At 34.3% G+C, this 15822-nt stretch overlaps 1 protein-coding gene across 1 annotated transcript; it reads left to right on the forward strand.

Moving 5' to 3' along the window:
- Window positions 1-5449: 5449 nt before the first annotated feature.
- LOC18595540 (protein STRUBBELIG-RECEPTOR FAMILY 5-like) lies at window positions 5450-12323 on the forward strand. The gene is made up of 16 exons (XM_018129862.2): window positions 5450-5534; window positions 6049-6181; window positions 6322-6393; window positions 6513-6578; window positions 7053-7124; window positions 7211-7282; window positions 8181-8252; window positions 8348-8413; window positions 8534-8599; window positions 8684-9003; window positions 9451-9722; window positions 9855-10126; window positions 10995-11115; window positions 11687-11823; window positions 11914-12070; window positions 12198-12323. Exons 1-16 carry the CDS (start codon window positions 5450-5452, stop codon window positions 12321-12323), a joined length of 2109 nt encoding a protein of 702 aa, XP_017985351.2.
- Window positions 12324-15822: the final 3499 nt, after the last annotated feature.

Raw genomic sequence — 15822 nt, forward strand, 5'->3', positions numbered from 1 at the left:
CAGGTTGCTTTGTTGCTTTGGCCTGCCGGATCTCCGATTTTTTTTGTGGATTGTTTTGGTGTGGCTGCTGGAATTTTTTGTTGCAGGTTCTCCCCCTTTCATGCTACAGTGCCCCCTCTCCTTTATACCCGATTCTCGGGTTCTGGAGGGGGCACGCTCCATTGCCTTGTCCCTGGGCACCCGGGGGCAAATTCCACTATCCTGCCAGACCCGAAAAATTCGCGTCTGGCAGGTGAGAGAGGTGCCTGGCAGGGTGCGTCCGCACCCTGCCAGTCGTACCTCTCTCCTTTCTTTTTTCATTTTTTCATTATTATTATTTTTTTAAAATTTTATTATATATATATTTTTTACTCCATTTTTTTATTTGTAATTTAGTGTCTACACTTAGATTTACTATGTGCTTAAGGTGATTTGAGCTATACATTATCCTATATCTAACTTTAACCATTACCGTACATTACAAGCTAATTAAAGTTCTACTGATCCTTAATTTAGTGTTAGTCCACATTAATGGAGAGAGAGATGAAAAGCAAACTTATGAAATTTAATTACTAATTTAAATTTTGCATGAATATAAACTAATCCGGATTGTACAATGTTTTAGGTGAAAAGATTGCACACACACACATGGAAATTCACTTAATGATAACCTTGCATTTGAATTGAAACATGAACTTGAATAATATTTGTATGTGGATTAGAGTTATGAATATGAATTAACTTTTGAGGATATTAAAGGTGATTAATGAAATGGTGCAATTGAACTCTAGTTAAATGTTTTCATGTTTACGTTATTGCATGTTATTCTATGTTTTACTCGAGGACTAGCAAAATCTTAAATTTAGGGTGTGGTAACTCTATTATAGAGAGCTATTTTGACATATTTTGGGGGCTTAAGTAGTTAGATCTTTGAGTTTTTAAGGTTGGATTTTATCATTTTAGGTGTTTTTCTAATTTAAGTTAAATTACATGCTGAATAGTTAAATTAAGTTATTTTAGTTCAATTTTACTTTATTTTGCTTTAGTTTTCTTTAAGCAGAGTTAATGTCAATTTCTCTCATGGTTTTGTGCAGGATTTTGTGATGAGCAAGGTACAATTAAGTCATAATAACATAAGTATTGTCAAGGCTTTACTCATATATGCTATAGTAATTTAAAGGTAACTTAAGCTGCAAAAGTCCAATTGATGTGATTTTTAATCCGTTGGAATGCTAAGAGAATGGACTACAACTTTCATGTTTTCTACTTTGTCCAATTCAAATTAAATCAAGGTGAAAATCACATCTGAAAATTATAGACAGATGCAGTTTTGCACAAGGTAGCATGGCGATTGAGGCCGTGGCACTGAAAGGGATACCTCTGCAGCTATAATACCCCATACTTTAATATGGTGGCTAATTGTGAAACCCCGACCTCCACAGATGCCTTACTAGAGGTAGACTGTTGAGTGCATCAAATTCACATATTTAATAGGAGATTAAATACCTAATTAGTCTAAGTTGGACTAGATTCAGGATTGAATACAATTATTTTTATTTATTTTATTAGTTTAGTTTAATTTATGTTTAAATGTTTATTTTGAGTTAATGATACTAGTTTTACGTTATTTATAATTATTTTATGTTTTTATAGGAGTAAGATTAAAAATAATTTCAATTGGTGAAGAAAGGTGCATAATTAACTATTGTTCTATTTGCATATATTTCGGTTGTTCAATCATATCTCCCACTATAGAAGTTCAAATGACATGATTTTTGGACCATTAGAAAGATAAGAGGTAGAGCTACAACTTTGATGTTTACACTTTGCCCAGTTCTGATCGAAAAGTGGTCAAAATCTTTGTCAAAGTGAAGGTACTGCACTAGAAGAACAAAAAAGGGGCATTTTTGTAAATTTCGTGAAACTTTGATTGACTTTAGGATAAATATCTCATTTCTTCCAGCACCTTCTCACTTCCAGTAGCTTCTTCTTCTTCTTCCCATCCTTTTCCCTCACTAAACATTTCCCACCTTCCATGGAAAAGAAGCCTTAAAGCTTCCATAACTTTCTTGAATTAACTCCGATTCTCATGCTTTTGTACACTTTTTCATAAGGTCTTTCATACTCTTTCACTTTTACACCTCAAGAACCCTCAAAAGCTCTTCTTTTGCACTTTCTTTCACTAGTTGAACATTTTGAGAGAGAGAGAGAGAGAGAGAGAGACTTTCCTTGATAGCTTGAAGAACTCTTGAAAAGAATTCCACTATGAAACCACTAAGGTTCCAACGAGACTCCACATCTCCATTCGGAGCATTAGACATAGTTAGAGTTGATCAAAGCATCAACAAAGACGCTGTGAGTGAACTTGCATATAAATTGTTTTGGGAAATGCATATGTGCTTGAATGAATCATTTGAAAATCTTATTTGTTTTTGCTTTAAATTATACATGGGGAACAAGCCCTTGATGAAATGTTTTTATCTTGTGAAATGTGCAATATGATTAGTTCATGTGTTCCCACATTGTATTGATATGCATGTTATGCATTAGATATTACTATTATGTGATAATGATGACCTAGCTATGTGCGTTGTAGGAGTGCACATGAGCTGATGATGACTCAGCTATGTGTGATGTAGGAATGCACATGAGCTGATGATAATGGTGTGCTGTGTGAGTGCACACACTGATGATATGTGCCATGTGAGATGTGGGAGTGTACATGATGGCGAGAGTGGTATGCTATGTGAGTGCACAAACTGATGATATATGCCATGTGCGATGTGGGAGTGTACATGATGGCGAGAGTGGTATGCTATGTGAGTGCACAAACTGATGATATATGCCATGTGCGATGTGGGAGTGTACATGATGGCGATAGTCGTGTGCTGTGTGAGTGCACACACTGATGCTATATGCCATGTGCAACGTGGAAGTGCACATGAGCTGGTGAGATGGGAGTTGTATACATGTATACACATACATAGAGAGGTTAGGGAAAATATTATGTGTTTGCATTGAAAATTGAATGTTAAAATTTGATGAATGCTTTCAAATCGATTTTCATTGCAGCAAAAATGGATTTTCGTTGTGACAAGCAATTAGGCAAAATTGTATTGTTTTCAACATAAGTACATTTTATTTTCTAAAACTTCCCGTATTGATGCTTGTTCCTTTCTTATGTTCACTCATTGAGTTTATACTCATTATTTTCAACTTCATGTTTTAGTTTTCAAATTCAAAGGTAGTTGGATTCCTAGGCCGAGGTGCTTCCTTTTATCTATATTTTGGTAGGTCGCCCTGACACTAAATGTTAGCACCCATGCCCAGAGTCATTCCGCTGACGGTCAAGGTCTTTGTATATGCACATATATGTTTAATGTGAATTGTTAAGATACATTTGACAAACTATCTATGTATATTTTAATTTATGATGCCCAGTGCGAGTATTTACTTGGGTTCTACGAATTGTCTTTGAAGAAATTAGCATTCGAACACTATTAAGTATAGATCTTAAAGAAATATGAATGATAGATGGACTAATGTACAGATTCATATAGGAAGGCTTGCTTGAGCCTAGTGAACTGTGCCTATTAGGTCCTTGTGCCGGTCATGGCCTGGGATTGGGCTGTGACAGCAGCATTAGGAGGATTGTGGCCGTGGTGCTAAACTGATGAGGAGCATCATATAATCACTAAGAGCAAACTGTCGTGATGCTAGAAAAGTAGTGCTGCAATGCCACTAAGGTGTGTCATAGCACTGTAGCACTAAGAAGTCAAGGTCGCGGCACCACCTCGATTCCCAAAATAAACTTCTGATGGAAAATTAGAGAGTAGGGCACCTTGCACATATTTAGGAGGCTTTTTGAGAGCATTCAAAGAGGAGGACGACAACAACTTTTTTGGAGAATTGAAGTTAAGAATCAAGCAAAAATTCAAGATCAATTGAGAGAGATTCGAGTTTTACCGAGATTCAACATTAGTTTATTTCTCTCTTTTGTGTTATTCTTATTTTTTGCTTTGAATTCATGGCTAGATTTCTTTAGATAGTGTTTTATTTAGATATCATGAACTAATTTGCTTTTTTAAGATTGTGGTGGATTTCAACATGTAGTCTAAATACTTATTTTTTTTGTTATTTATCATGAATGTGTATGATTTTATTTATTGAAATATGTTCTTAATGTTTTTAATTGTTTGATCAACAATTAATTTATTTGTGAATCTAATTGAAACTTGATAGAAAGATTTTAGGTTGGATTAAGATTTAAATAGTGTATGTTCACGTCACTTAAGTAATCTAATTCTCGATTCAGATAGACATCTACCAATTGCCATACATAGCCAAATTAGATCACTTGCTTAATGAACTTAATTTAATTGATTGTCATAGATATATAGTGAACTAATTAAGTTAAGTATTTGTGCAAGCATCTTCACGGAGACTTGTTCATAGCTTTGAATTCTAGGTTCGTAAAATCACTCAAAAAAGATAAATAACAAGAGAAGCTGGTATCCAATGAAATGTTGAATGAATCCATAATCTTAGGTCTTTAATCTATTGCTTTCTCAACATATTTAATTTTTTCTGGTTAATTTAGTGTTTATTTTTAATTTTATCTTTGATTAGCTTTTCAATTTTCGATTAGCTTAAATAAGATTAGTTTGTTATATAACTTTAACACTTAGTGAAACTTTAGAAATAGATTTTTATGGGAACGATAATCTGGACTTATTGTTTGTATTATTTATTCGAAACGTATATTTGCATGTGCAAAGTCTATAACAAGAGAAGAATTAGAATATATTTGAATTTTTTAAAATAATTTTAAGAATTTTTTGAAGTATTATGCATTATTTTATCAAAAAATTGATTATGTCTATAGGCAAGTTGTTGCTATAAAATTTGAATATGAAAGTTAAAAGAATTCAAAGTATAGCTTGAGTATATCACTAGCTGTAAGCTATGCCATAGTTGTTAACAGTGCTGTTGTTTGCTCTTCCTTTATTTGTTTCTAAAATGCTGCCAGACAAGCCTGGAATGAAATATTTGTTATAGTGTTAAAGATGACAGTTAGAGAAGGCGGGAATAAGTGTTACAAAGATCCGGAAAACATTGAAAGGCTCCTATTTCTCCTCAGCTTTCGCTCTTTGCGAGGGCAATGCCACTCCCTCTCTCCCCCTTCTCCTCAACATTGTTAGCTGTACCCTTCTCTTCACCACATTAAGCCACCTCTTGAGGATATTCAAAAAAAAAAAAAAAGACAGCCTAGAGACCCCCATACGATACAAAATAAGGGAAACAAACACTGGCTTTCTTTTTTTTAGGAGTTTATCGTTCATGTTTATAATTTCTTCAGCTCCTCCACCTCCACCTCCTTGGGTTCCTGCATTTGATATAGCTAAATCATAGAAAGGAATAGAACCCCACATTCCTGTGCTTTTCTTAAGGCTTTTTCTGGCATAGGAACATGCATCATTTTCTTCTAGGATACTTGATCCTTTCTCTGGGGATCCTCATTTCATTGGTCCACTCCAAAACAGATTCCCCAGATGGTATGTACTTATTATTCAACTTCAATGTTGTGGATTATTTATGATTCAATTTTGAATATGTATGCACCCACACGAGTTACTCCCTTTTCCTTGTCAAATAGTTAGATTCTTGTTGGAAGCATTTCTGGGAATAAAATTCTAATGATGCATGCATTAATAAAAGAATATGCATGCTAATGATACATGTAAGTTTCTTGCTCTACTTTCCTTTCTATCTTTGCCGAGGTTTTAAAGAATAGGAACAAACATATTATGTTTGGCAAGATCTTTTCTGCTTATGTTTGGCCTATGCTGTGTAAGTCGTGAAATTTGGAAATAGGTCCGATTTCCTGTGAGAAAAAGTGGCAACACTATAATTTCTTCTGATCTTCAACTATTATATGTGTAATTTGTGTTGTACTGTCCCACTGTGAGAATCGATCCTTTTGGCTTAGGAACTCGGGTGTCCTATGCATTACATCAACATAAATCTTTATGCGTCAAGGTTTTGATGCTTTTTAATCGTATTTTGTAGTTTCTGCACTTAATGTGATGTTTAAAAGCTTAAATACTCCATCACAATTAAGTGGTTGGAGAGCGAATGGCGGTGACCCTTGTGACGATTCCTGGGAAGGGATCAAATGCTCAGGCTCATCTGTAACTGAAATGTAGGTCATTTTCCATTACTTCTATTATTCTTCCCTATTATCTGTCTACTGAAGTGTGCTTGCATTCTTCTATATTCAACAGGACATAATTCGAATTTCTGAACTATCCCCCTTCTGTTTTTTTGCTTAAAAATTTGCAGAAAGTTATCTGACTATGAACTCAGTGGACAATTGGGCTACCAGCTATCAAGTTTGACTTCTGTCACCACTTTGTGAGAATTTGCTTCTAGAATTTGGCAAATTTTTATGTTCTATTTTCTGTTTCTTTTTATTTGTTTTTCCCTGTTAGAGAACATAACCTGAAGGCAATGCATGTTTGGTCATAGTACAGTGACTTGAGCAAGAACAACCTCGAAGGTGATATTCCATACCAACTACCTCCAAATGCTGTACACATGTAAGTAAGCTGAACGGAATTAATGAACACGAAAAATCATTTGTACTCTCTTTAAGAGGTTTTGTATCTTTGCTAAGCAATTAATGTTGAGAACATAGCTATTGGAGTCCAGTCTAACTTGTGGCCATTGTCTACCTGTTTTGAAGTTCCGTTGCTTACAGCCTTTGAAAATGGTATTATTATTATTAAGACAAGATTTTTAACTAGATGAGGTAGAAATTTCCCTTGTATGTTGTTGGTATTGCTCAATGATTAAGACTAGCACCTCTTGTCTCACTACACTAGCTTACTTAATGAAGTTATCCAAATAAATGTTAATTTGTTTTAATGCAACAAAATACAACCTCCAAATGGATGGGAAAAATTGGTTTTGATGACCTTGATCTTCTTGATGTAGGGTTGCATATCGATATCCTGATTTCATTTGTTTGATTCCCTGTAATATCACACTAATCATAAGAGCTCGATTTGCAGAGACCTTTCTGAAAATAAGTTTAGTGGTACTGTGCCTTACTCAATATCTCAGATGACCAGCCTCGAAGACATGTAAGTGAAATAGTTGATTGTTTCTATTTCTTAACAATTTCATCAGTTGAAATTACCATGTCTAATTACTTGGTTGGTGGCTGCAGAAATCTTAGCCATAATCAACTCAATGGACAGCTGAGCGATATGTTTGGGAAACTTCAAAAACTCAAGTCATTGTAAGTATTGCTGAAAAGAAAGTCTTTTTTTCTTTTTCTACTTGCATACATTATTTTCTACTTACATGCAAGACTTTTCTCTATCAATGGGGAATGTAAACAATTTTTACAATTAAACAGGCCCTAAGGTTTTCAATTGAAGTTGATAAGGTTTTATGGGAAGAATTGAATTTCGTTAGTATGATGTGATTAACTTTTCTCTATGACACATCATTAAACCTTTATCTTTTAAGTGCCTGCAAGATCCACTGAACTTAAATTGTAAGACCATAAATACCCTCAGAAAGGTTGTTTTATGCACAAATATGCTGGTTCTGCAGAAAAATATTAAAACAGAATTTGATGGATTTTCAATTTTCCGATATTGATGCCTCAACTAGCCTCGGGGCCTTTTTCTAGGTTACAGAAAGAAAAATTCTCAAATGGGAAAATTTTCAGACAAATGCAGAGTGGTGACATGGGAGCATTAAAGGAGATAAGTGTTAAGACATTCATGAGAACGCAATCCTTAGAACGTGACTTTCTGCCTGATGTAGTATTGCACTATCTGATGAAATGCAGTCAAATTTAAATGAACTAGGGAACAAACCAAGAGTAACCAAGTAAAGGCACAGGGATGAAGTATAGACATCAATAGACTCTGTATTATTTGAACAAGAAACTAAATACCATTATGATATCAAGATTTCAAGATTGACGAAAATGAAAATAAACACTAAAGCAAGCCTTAACTTCTGTTTATTTATTCTTCAAGAGGATTTTCAGAAATTACATAAGGTTAGGTCTTGCCATTTGCACTTGCGCTGCTCTCTTATATTCTGTATTTTCAATAAAATGAAACAAGAACCCCTCTAGACATATAGGTAGTATTGCTTACTAACACATGAGTGACATACAGTGATGTATCATTCAACCAACTGTCAGACAAGCTGCCGAATTCTTTCGCAAATCTTGCAAGTATAAACACTTTGTAAGTGGCAAAAAAGTTTACCTGGTCCTTTTTTTTTTTTTAAATCTTTTCTCTTTCAAGTGCTTTCTTGCTTACCTTTGTTTTCTCTTCTACAGGCATCTACAAGACAACCAATTCACTGGTTCAATTAATGTCCTTGCTGACCTTCCCCTAAATGATCTGTATGTGACCAGAAGATTAAATTTGTTGAAAATGATGGTTTTCAATTCTTCTTTTTCTCACATTGAAGCAGATGAAAACCTGAGAGACCTTACAATATCAATTTACACTTTTGCTGGCAGGAATGTTGAAAACAACAAATTTACTGGATGGATTCCTAATGAGTTAAAGGACATTGACAACCTAGAGTCAGTATGCTACAAAATTTTCTTTGTTTATTCTTGCAGTGCTCTAAAAGTTGTTTCCTGACTTTGCAATCATCTCTTATGAAGAACTGGAGGAAATTCTTGGTCATCTGGGCCGGCTCCCCCTCCACCCCCTGGGGTACAACACAGTCATCCTAATGGAGAAGGGAAGGAAAGTAATGATGTGGAGAAGTCTGTTGTGAACGCAGTAATTATAGCTGTATCATGTTTAGGTGTCCTCGTGGTGCTTGCTCTTCTTATTGCTGTATTCTCAAAGAGAAGGTCGCCTCCTCCATCCTCGCATTTTCTTGATGAAGAAATGATCAGTGGGCGTAAAGGATTTACTCCCCTTCAATCACGGGAGTTAAGCCCTGAATCATATGTTGGCATTTTAAAAGACCCTAAAGGTATTCATTTGTTTGTGGTTTCTGCATGTCACAATCATAAGTAGAGTTGCCTTTCTAACTGTTTTGAACCATGCTCTTTGCATGAGCATGCAAGACTCTTTCCATGTTTAAAGTTGTTGCAGTATGTTATTTTTCTCCTATACATCCCATGAAAGAGGCGTGTGCGTGTGTGTGCGTATTAGTTATTCAGTTTCTTTTAGCAAGTTACTTTCGCTACAAGCTCTGAGGTTGGAATTGCAAAAATTGGTTTGCCAAGCATTCCAGCAGATGTTACATGCCACTCCAAGATTTCTGCAGTGCATAGGGTTTATATGTTTAAGATCGATGTTGGCTGGTTACTTCGTGTCATTTTTGGCCTTTTTACCATCTTTTGTTTGCTTGATAACTAATTAATAATAGTTTTCATGTGACAAATTGTTCTGATTATATGATGTGTGCTGGTGTCAGAATTTAAATCAATGGATTCAAGTGTTGCCATAGATATGAAGTCTTTGCAAAAGTCTCCGTCAATGGGCCTTAAGCGTTCAGTTTCTGGTCGTGTTTCCTTCAGTGCAAATGAGTTTGCAAGCCGTCTGAAAGGCAGAAGAAGCACCTCTGTTCATGCTGTACCTTATTCTTTGGCGGATTTACAGAATGCTACTGCTAATTTTGCATCAGGTCGCCTTCTGGGTGAGGGTACCATTGGACGTGTTTATAAGGCAAAATATCCGGATGGAAAGGTAAACGACTGGACTACATCACTTTGTTAGCATATTGTTTTTCTCTCTTCTGTTTCTCTTCTGTTCTTCATTTCTTTTTAATTGCATGTTAAGATTCCATCCCATTTACTCCTGTATATATATGTCTATCAGGTTTTAGCAGTGAAAAAGATAGAGTCCCCACTATTTCAAGGCGAGAGGCCAGAGGGATTTTCGGAAATTGTTACAAACATATCAAAGCTTCACCATCCAAACATTGCTGAACTTGTTGGCTACTGTTCAGAACAGGGGCATAACATGTTAGTGTATGACTATTTCAGGAATGGCTCACTCCATGAGTTCCTACATGTGTCAGATGATTTTAGCAAACCACTGACTTGGAATACCAGAATCAGAATTGCTTTAGGTGCAGCCAGGGCTGTTGAGTAAGTAAACACATTCTTTTGTTTTCAATAATTGGTTATCGTCTTTTCCTTCTTTACGATATTGATTATATTGAACAATAATCAAATCCCCTTGGGATTTTGAATCCATAATGTCACTGTAGTAGATGGTTACATTCATGCATAACTTGGCAGTTACACTACAAAAAAAAATCTATATTTTTAACAGCATACGGTAATGGCAGTAGCCTAGTTGCAGTTGCTCGTCCTGTGCCCTCCTTTTAAACTCTTAAATATTTGTGTTACATGGCTTGTCTCAATCGGTACAGAGCTGGGCCTTTTCAACCAGAAAACCAAAACACAAGCCAGCTCAAACTGAAAACAACAAAAAATGTTCAAGCTCTTAAAATATAAACAAGAGAATTGAGTTGATTTAGAAGGACATAAAATCAAGCTTTTACAGATGTTTATCTTTAACTGCTTTAAGGTGGTATTGCAGCCGATGGCTTGAATTCCATTTCTCACTTTATGTAATTTGATGAGCAGAGATTATAATGTAAATGAATCTAACTTATACACAGCATATGTGATGAATTTACAAAAATTTTTTAATTTTTATACGACGTATTTTAGCACATACGGTTAATGTACCCTTCAACTTGCTGTTTCAAATCTAACTTGAATACTTAATCTGTATATGTTATATTTGCCCTTTATTGAGTCTAAATTGCATCATGAATTAGCTAAGTGTAATATTTACAGTGATTGTAGTAACACCATGTTTTTCTACCTTCTATAATTGTCCTGCCAAAGTTTTTTCCTTCCTAGTGAGTGATGATACAATATTTAGAAGCTTTGCTGGTCTTTTCCTCTAAATTATTAATCCATTGGTGAACATTGTTTTGTTCAGGTATCTCCATGATTCTTGTTCTCCGCCTATAGTTCATAAGAACATCAAGTCATCTAATATTTTGCTTGATCTTGAACTCAATCCTCATTTATCTGACTACGGTATGGCAAACTTTCACCAGGTTGGTATTTTTCTCGACATCTAATGGATTGCCTTTTTCTATTTGGTTGGAGATATATATGTCGTTCACTCAATTTTGAAAGAGTTGCTCAAATTTCTGATACTACTTCATTACACAACGTACCTGGAACGCAACCTTAATTTTCACTATATGAATTCAAAATAGGCCTGCTGATGACCAGATACAACAAGAATCTGACATGTTTGGCAAATTTCAGTTATTATTCATTTCCCTTTCTGATAAGTAGCCATATTTTGATGGTTTGTTGTTTGTACTTGACAAGTAGCCGTATAATTGTTTTCTATGAGTAAAGAAATGACAAAAGAAAGTATAGAAAACTATATTCTTTTTGGTGCCAAAAGAAGTAGAAATATGAGTGATGCATGCAAATGTATGCAGTTCTTGTTAATAGAGGAAATGTAGAGGTTCTTGTTATTGGCATGTATGGAAGCCATTTCTGCAATGGTAAAACATCCATAAACACCATATTTTAAAGAGAATGATTGTAGCTTCTTGCATTTGATATTTGCTCCGAAACAAGAGTTAAGGTTTTCCTTACAATCCTTTTCAGCGTACAAGCCAAAACCTCGGACTAGGATACAATGCTCCAGAATGTACAACGCCTGCAGCCTACACACTGAAGAGTGATGTTTACAGTATTGGAGTGGTCATGTTAGAGCTATTGACTGGTCGGATGCCTCTCGACAGGCGAGCCTAAATCACTCACTCAATCCCTCATCATTTGCTTTATATACAGAATTTTTGCATCTGAGTTAATTTTATCGCTTTTCTTTTCAGTAAAAGACCAAAATCAGAAGAGTGCTTGGTGAAATGGGCCAGTCCTAAGCTGCATGACATAGATGCACTGGCAAGAATGGTTGATCCCGCCTTGAGGGGACTGTATCCTCTCAAGTCTCTCCCTCCATTTGCTGATATTATCGCCCTCTGTGTGCAGGTGAGAGCCAATTCCTGTAGCCGAGCAACAATGTTGCAATCAACAAAATATCCTAGAATGTTACTCATATTGATTTATCATATTAAAATAAATTCTAACATCTTCTGTTGTTCGGTATCTTTGCCAGTCGGACCCAAAGCTTCGGCCTCCAATGTCTGAGGTGGTGCAGGCATTGGTAAGGTTAGTTCAACAATCAACCATACACATGAGGGAGGATCTTTCAGCTTCTCGCCGGACAGAGGACTCTGACTAATAACTCTTTGCTCCTTTTCCGTTTTTCATGTATAAAATTTCAACCAGATTTAAGTGCAGAAGAATGTTTTCCCTTTTTCATCCATTACTTTTTTCTTTTTTGGCAAAAAATTTTGATTATCTGCTTGTAGAAATGTTAGAAACATAGAATCTTTAGGGCCTCAATTTTATGTAGTCGGCAATTCCTTTTCATTTTCAGAAGGATAGTTTTTGGAAAATAACTAGAAACAGTGTTGAAAATCATTAAGTAGTTACTAGTTGTCACACATGATTTTGGTTACTACTTATTCACTTTAAGAGTTGTCTTACAGCATAATGCCATATAGAGAATAATGAGAACAACATAAAGGTAAGAGGGAGAAACGGTACAAGAGAACATAGAAAGAGGGAGAAACATTTGTAATTCAAGAAAAAGTTAAGAGAAATATGCTACCTCCATATTTGAGCGTCAAACTTTTAAGAACATTTCAAGGTAAAAGTAACTTGTGAACTTTGTCCCATATTCTGAGTGGTGCTATCCAAGTTGGTGAGATTCGACCTTATGCCCAAATATGAAATTAAAAACAAAACACAATGGAAAAACAAAACATGCATTTAATCAAAGAAATTGTCGAGTCCCATAGGATCAATGTTTATGTTTTTCATGTAATTTCTAAATTAATTATGAACATTCATAAGTTTAAATATTACATTCCTTGCTCTAAATATTGTAATCAAGAACCAATTAAATCCAAAAGGGCTTGTAGCGAAGCAAGAAACTCGAAAAAGAGAATAAGTCAGTCTAAAATCCAACAGCCGAAATCTTTGCTTCTTTACTTTTAAGATTTGTCAAATCTTTAGCCACCTAAATATTTGGCTTTTAACAGCAATCCACACATTGACTGATAAGACCGACTCAAATATATGATTTTTTTTGGGCTAGCTAGTTTTATTTCTAAAACAAAATAGATAAAAAATTCTTGCCGATCTTATTTTTATTAGACAAAGAAAACTATTTTTCTTTTCTTATTTTCATGAAATGGCTAAAAAGTGGCTAAAGGTTTTTTTTTTCATCATAATTTTAGTTGGCTAACATAACGTAATTATATAGCCAAACTAAGTTGCGACCTTAGATACAACATTTGTATTTTTATTCAATTAAGTCCTTGTAAACTTAATTAATTTTCCCACTTTATTTTGGTTTATTTCAAATAAATCCAACTTAATTGATTAGTCTTATTTAATCTCAATCATGTCACTTAATATATGTGATTCATTTGGCTTCTAACATGTTGGTAATTAATATAAATCATAATCAAATATGAATTTAATAATTTATTTATATTTATGGATCATGAGCGACATTTAGCAATATATCATGATCATGCAAATGTTTGAGAGACAATTAAAGAATTTGACAAAGCCTTTTAGTGATAAGCCTCTTAATGCAATACGATCCTTTCATCAAATATCTCGGATATATCATAAAGCATGGCTCAATATCTATTTATGACATTTTATATTAGTTTTTATAATTCATGACTAACCTTATGAATTTAGGAAACTAACTTTCCTTAAATTCATCATGCTTTGGCTAAAGACATTATACAAGTTAATTCAGAATTGACAACAAGTGAGATACATCCCTTCATATCACTTGAGACGATGAATCCTCTCTTAACAACTCATCCACCTTCGCATGTTTAATGGCACACCTAAAAACATCTTGTTTAGGCATCTGGTCGCCTCCAAACTTGTAAAGGTGAGATTGAAGTATGCCATTCCCCATACAAACTGACCTAGTGTCTCAAGTTCGAGGACTAGTTGCATGACTATCACAGGAGAACATATTTTATAGACACTTGAGTGAAATATGAAATGGAGTTCTTATAACGAATCATGTTCAGTAAACTTATTCTCTAATATGCACCCACATGCCATCCTCAAGTATCCGATATACTTCAATCTATGAGATCGATTGCTTACTTCCTAAGTAAGGAGGCTTAATTTGTGGTAGTCTTTAAGCATTGTTAATGTCCTGTCTTGACAATACAATGACCAAGAACAATTTTAAGAATATGGCTTTAATGCATAGAGATCTTATAATTGTAACAACTTTATAATTCTCTTGCAAGGCCTTTATGTTCCATGGGCTTCATCTAATTATACTTAATAACTCCTTACTATTGTACTAACATGAAGGAATGCCTTTATCAGATATAGTTATGCAATTAAATATGCATTAAATGACAATATATATTCCTTGACCAATCCAATTGGCACAAGGTCATATACCAACAATCTCCCACTTGTACTTGAGTAATTGCTAATGTATCCAATATTGAACTTTTTCGCTAAGCGATTGTGTCTCTACTAGGACAACTCAATTGCAATATTTAGGAATATGTTAATTTATATGCTTGATAATCTCCATTGTTATAATTGAAATACTCATTTAGATCACAACAAGACCTTGGTTCCTTTATAATGGCTCTAGTTGTTACTTTAACAACTCAAAATCATTTATTGGTTTATTAAACCAATGATCCAAATATCTTTCCTTTTGTAGTCTAAACAAAAGAATTTGTATCCGATTATAGATATAATCATGCAATTAGCCCTTGTTTTAAAACCATTCCAATACAACTGCCTAAGCATTACTTTTGTTAATTTAGCATTTAGGATTCTCTTTATGTTAAACTCCTTTAACATGTCATCCTAAATTCTTTTGTTGAGTCCCCTTTTAGGCTCTAACTCTTTAGGCTTTTTTTGTTTTTCTTAGACTGCCAAATGTATCTTATACACTTTTAATGAATAACTTATCTTACTCCCATTAACCTTATGACGTGCACAAAATATTTTTATCTTATTCAATGTATTCAACTATTTTGAATTTATTCCATTGAATAGGGATTATTATCCAATTATTCATGTTGGATCATTTAGTAGACATATCTTATATGAGTAGTGCATCAATATGCATCCTACTTATGGTTTGTATTTCACAGATGAATTATGCATCTTTGCATCCTACTAAATCAATCTTTGTGCATAGATCTTATCTATTGGATTTCATAATTTCATGGCCCTTGACCTTTAAAGTGTCATTAGCTCCCACTATTTCTATCATGCATAGAAATCTTACCAAGTAAACTTATTTACTTTCTTTTGGGGCATTATATCCATAACTTTTATGTATACTTACATATCATAAGTCGTTCATTATTGGTTATGGGATGAAATCCTTTCAAAGGTTAGTTCATGATATTAACTTGGTTAGGACTGCTTTGTGATTCATCTCTTATGAATTCAGTATGATAATTAATTGTTATTTAGCTCTAAGCAATCTTATTTTAGATCTTTTATCTCAATAAGAATGCTCTTAACTAAATGTGTTCATAATCCTATTATGAATTCATTGAGTTAAGACTCAATTTTATCTAAGTCATCTCATTAATTTCCTTTTGATTCATAATAAAAGAAAAAAAAATCATCTTATGACTTAGTATTGATTATTATGT

This window comes from Theobroma cacao, chromosome 6 (genome assembly GCF_053813885.1).
Source record: "Theobroma cacao isolate CCN51 chromosome 6, ASM5381388v1, whole genome shotgun sequence".
NCBI lineage: Eukaryota > Viridiplantae > Streptophyta > Magnoliopsida > Malvales > Malvaceae > Theobroma > Theobroma cacao.